Source organism: Montipora capricornis, chromosome 3 (assembly GCF_036669925.1).
Source record: "Montipora capricornis isolate CH-2021 chromosome 3, ASM3666992v2, whole genome shotgun sequence".
NCBI lineage: Eukaryota > Metazoa > Cnidaria > Anthozoa > Scleractinia > Acroporidae > Montipora > Montipora capricornis.
Genome location: NC_090885.1, coordinates 56,942,580 through 56,947,579, shown reverse-complemented (window position 1 = coordinate 56,947,579; position 5,000 = coordinate 56,942,580). Strand labels below are relative to the sequence as shown.

The following is a 5,000-nucleotide window of genomic DNA, read 5'->3' as shown; positions in this document are numbered from 1 at the left end:
ATCGTCACCAAACTTAAAGAAAACTGGCTAGTTTTTTCAAGTTTCAATCCATTTCCATTCTCTCCATCCTTGGCCGCAAACAATTAACGACTATTCAGGTAAGGTAGATATCCACCACTAGCCACCGACACTGAGGTGAATAGTTGTTTTTATTATATACTAAATATACATAGCACAAAAAGATGATTTCAAATCATTTATTCCTTCAAAGATTACAACATTTTCGGGCGCAAATTCCGCGCGAATTCCTCGGAGGTGAATATCAAAAGATAACCTGAGTTTGAGTGGCCAATCAGCGAGCGCGTTCAACGTTATCCAATAACAAAGAATAGCTTCAGTGCACTTCAGTGGTTATTGGTAACAAAACTACAGCATTATTTTTTGGTCTTCATTGATGCAAAGACGTCTTTTAGTGTTTTGCAGTTTGACTAAAATATCGTGTCACTGCCCCTTTAAACAAAGGCGATGCCATTGAAATGATAGAAACGAATTGTTTAAACTACTGGGATAAAATCGAAAAAAAGAGCAAAAAAGTAAATAACTGGGTTGTTCTTGTTCATCTGTCATCCTAATAGTAACCCAGGCCAACAGGGCTCCAATCTTCTCAAAAGAACAAGTGCATAGGAAATTAATATATGCGTCTACGACTAAACCGAAGCGGTGTTGAAGTTAAAACGTAGTCTCCCTGTGGTATTCCAAGTGACACCGCCAAATTAGGGAGCTTCAAAGCACACGAGCTTTTTGAGACGCGGACGGCAACCGGAAGTGAACATTTCGCATGCGAGGAAAGAAGTGTGACGGTGACAGTGTCTCCCAGATTTTTTCACTAATCATCTCTAATGGAGAAAAGATACTTTGCAATATAAAAGTGGTTGTGTGCAAACAAGTCAGATGCAGGATTGCGGTAAATTATTTCAGTTTTTAACGGAACGAGGCAAGATACAATGTGCTCTTCAAAGCAGCCGTTTTTTTGGTTATGAGCATAAACATGACGGTTGTAACTTCAAGTTAACTCAAGAATATGCGTATCACTTACTTGGACACTGGGAGTGGAAATGAAGATAAAGGAACAGAATACTCATCGATAGCCAGTGGAGGAAGATGAGGAATCTGGAAAAAACAAACAGTGATTTCAAACAAATGTGAAATTTGTATAGGTAATTACATGATTTCGAGTGCAATTGGGAATAAATAAGCACAAGTAAATTTTTTCAAAGACGACCACAATTGCACAAGCCCGTAGGGCGAGTTCAATTTCTAGTCTTTGAAAAAATTTACAAGTGCTTATTTATTCCAAATTGCACGAGAAAAATCATGTGATTACGTTTTAATAATAATTTTTTATACATGAAAAGATTAAGGGAATCTTATCTTATTTGTAAACACACGACCCCATAAGCTTACAGCTTTAAACATTATCGTGTTTAAATAAAGGTATATCTATCTATCTATCTATCTATCTATCTATCTATCTATCTATCTATCTATCTATCTATCTATCTATCTATCTATCGAGATGGTTAAGCAGAAGAAACGCACGCGTATCACGCATACAGAGAAAAATTGCGCCATCCAGGGCACGCGCTTGATTTGAAAACAAAAGATTTGATTGGTTCTGATCAAACCCTATTGTTTATTAGCCAATCATAATCCAGAATTTCGATATGTAATTTGCACTGGTATTTCACTTTTTGCACTGGTGTATTACACTTTTTGGACTGTGTTACACTTAAAACTGCACTGCTGTCAGCCAATCAGAATCGAGTAAAATTTTCATGTATATTATTAGATCTGTAACAAGTCGCCTGTCATCAAGTGTTTTCCACTTGCGTAAATGCCCGTGTAACACTAATTGAAATTCTCAACACTGCGCTGGATGATGATGATGATGATGATGATGATAGACGAGGAAGAGATGGATCAGGACGGCCACAAAATAAGACCAAACTTTAATACTTACTGGATGCGCAAACTCTGTGGGTCTCGAGTACACATTGTAAGTTATTTCTTTTTGTTGGGTGTCTCCCCAAAGATGAAAATTTCCTAGATAACAAAGAAACACACAATAACCACCACAATTAGTATTCATTGAAACGATAACATGTACAAATCCTCAGAGATCATGAATGGGCAATGGTATGCCCTGCTCTGCAAATTGAGGTGAGACTCCCGGTGTTGTGGTCTGTCCTCCTTTCACATCCATGCATGGGTTGGGTGGCTAGGTAAGTGAGATCAAATATGGACTGATAGCGGTTGCCAGAGATGTCATTACAAGCTGACGTCCGACCCCACACCCGGGAGAAACAACAATTTAACCACCACAACACTTTGTGATATGTGCAGAAAATAACTCCTAAACCTGTGAACCAAAAAGGCTGGTCAAGGCACTGGGTTTCTTTGATCTGATCAGCGCATGCACGCATTTTTAGCACCCACTTTCATTGACGACTTGTCTTTCCCTACGTGTCAAAAGTCTATTCCACGTAAGCTTTCTAAAACAGATGCTTTGAATCAGAAAACTGGTTGTTAAGAGTACTTATGATTCGTCGACGGCCGCTTTAAGGCCACTGATGTCAAGAATTGAAAGCGTTAGCAAAAATCTGCTGGCAAACAAATATTGCCGAAGTCCCAAGGATTTTGTCTGCAGCGACAAAATGACAGTTAACAGAAACACTAACATGTCTGAAATAACAAATTTCCTCAAAACTAAAAGCATTAGAAAACCATTTCCCTATTTCTCTAAGCTTTTCGTACAAGAACAACACAAACTGAATACCTCCTGCATCACCAAACACCATAGACTGACAAGTGGCAGAAATGTCAAAAGTTGTACACAAGGCACCGTGTGTGTTGACTTGGTAAACCATCATGGATGACTGTGTGACGAGGCCACCAGGTTCATGAAGCTGAAGTTGACCATTCTAAAGGAACACAGAGACAATGAAAACCTTTCGTTTCTTATAGCCTTCTACGTAAATGAAATTTGAATGGCATTCAACTGCTGGTGCACCTGCAAGGTTGAACAGTCATACCTTTCCATTTATTTATACTTGTGCATGTACATGTGCTCGGATTTGCAATCACTGTAGGCACAGCTAGCATTTGCATTTTATGGTAAGAACAAGAGAAGTGCAAACACAAAGTACATTTAAGAATAAGGTAAGAGACAGAAAGAAAGAAAGATTTGCATCATAATAGATGTGACCCAGAATTAAAACCTGACTCTACAGTCAAATAGTGATGGAAAGATGCTCACAACACAGAAAATACTTTAATGCATAACTACAAGACTACTTGAACAACAGTGAACATAATGTTGATGCAACAACAGGTGTGCCACTTTGCTGGTGACCTGCAACCAGGAGGAAAGGGGGGAGGGGGGAGCCTGTGTTTCTCGAAAGTCCAGAAACTTTTCAGGCACATTTCAGTTGACATAAAATGCTTTGTGCCTTCAAAACGAAAACGTTTCCAGTCATGAACCTAAAACATGTTCAAAGATCTGCAGATCACGGTTTCAGGATTGCTTTTCAGGCTCAAAAAGGTTTTCGGGACTTTTGAGCAACAGGGCCCGGGCATTCTTTTTCTCGGATTATGCTGCTGCATGATTCCAAAACAAAACCTGGTTCTTTTTCATTTGATTTCTATTCTATATGTTAAATTCAGGAAACAACTCTACTAACTTGTGAAACCACAGCTACTCTTGAAGTAAAAGCAGGAACAAATTTCAGCATAAGTGGATCAATGGCAATCTAAATACATAAGGACCATGAGGATGTGTAAAAAATACAATATAGACTGCTAGCAATCCCCTTTAACTCAGTCGAGCTGCCCGCTTTTGTCATGCAAGCGAGCTGAAAAGCCGAAGGGAGAAGAGAGCAAGAAGAAGGGACTGCTGGATTTTCTGTATCCGCCGACAAGTTCAGAATTTCCTGTTGCACCAGCAAAAGGAAATTCTGATTGGTCCGCTGACAACTTACCGCTGTCAGATTTTTTACTACCTTTCCATATTCTCCCCTCAGCTTTTTGGCTTGTTTTTGTGTCTAAAGCAGGCGGTTTGAATGACGTAGAAGGAAAAGACCACTTTCGATGTATTAAAATTCAGCTTAGCAACAAGGCCTAGAGACACAAACAAAGAAAACTGAATGAACATGTTTATTCATTTCTTTTGTTTGTGTCCTCTAAGCCTCACTACCAAGCTGAATTTTAATATACCGAAAGTGGTCTATTGCTGGCAGCCTAAATGCAATAAAACCAAAAAATCCACTTACAGTTAATACAGAGAGGTCATTAGTAGTTTTTAGGTACTTTGGTTACCTTGTGCAATCTTTCTAATAGTTGCTAGATCGAACAATGAAGATTACAAGAACAGCTGCCTTTTTAAGGTATTAATAAGTAAATTATTGTTGTTGTTCTTAAGTCAGTCTTGTTAATCAAGTATAAGTTGCTAGTTACCTAAAGCCGGTGACACACAGTTCCATTTTTGTTGATCAACAAATGCTGCAGCTCCTGTTCAACAAAATAATGTTGAACAGTGTGTCATGCCGTGTTAAATGTTGAAATAGACCGTTCAACACGTCAGGGGTTTCAATAGAAGCCGGTTACCGGCGGTATACCGCCGCCTGCTTTGCCTCACACCGGCGGCTAGTTTGCCTTGATTTTCACTAAAAATGCTATCATAAACTTGTCAAACTGCCGCCTTCAATGGGCTACCATGGACGGCTATTTCAGAAGTTATTGAAACCCCTTCACATTGAACGTTGTTGACCAAAATAGAGATTACTTCTATTCTGTTCGAAAAGTTGCCGCTTGTTGAATGGTGCTAACCAATTGTTTTTCAATCTCGCATTCATATGATTTGAAAGGTTCAATATGGCGGCCGCAGCATGTGATGGTGAAGAATCATCTTTATTTGAACGTAACCAAGACCCACAAGGCTCAAAGCACAACAACTATTCGCCATCCGCGATTTCCAAATTTGGAAAGAATTTTTTATTCTTCTT

The 5,000-nt window shown here is 39.0% G+C and overlaps 1 protein-coding gene across 1 annotated transcript in view; it reads right to left on the bottom strand.

Annotated features, from left to right (window-relative positions):
* LOC138040629 (PAN2-PAN3 deadenylation complex catalytic subunit PAN2-like) overlaps nt 1-5,000 on the bottom strand; it is a 171,158-nt gene that overhangs the window by 149,948 nt on the left and 16,210 nt on the right. The window contains exons 8-11 of the mRNA XM_068886321.1: nt 3,681-3,749; nt 2,777-2,921; nt 1,961-2,043; nt 1,037-1,110 (exon numbers count right to left, since the gene is read on the bottom strand). Of these exons, the coding sequence (XP_068742422.1) occupies nt 1,037-1,110; nt 1,961-2,043; nt 2,777-2,921; nt 3,681-3,749 (371 nt within the window). The remainder of the gene's footprint in view (nt 1-1,036; nt 1,111-1,960; nt 2,044-2,776; nt 2,922-3,680; nt 3,750-5,000) is intronic.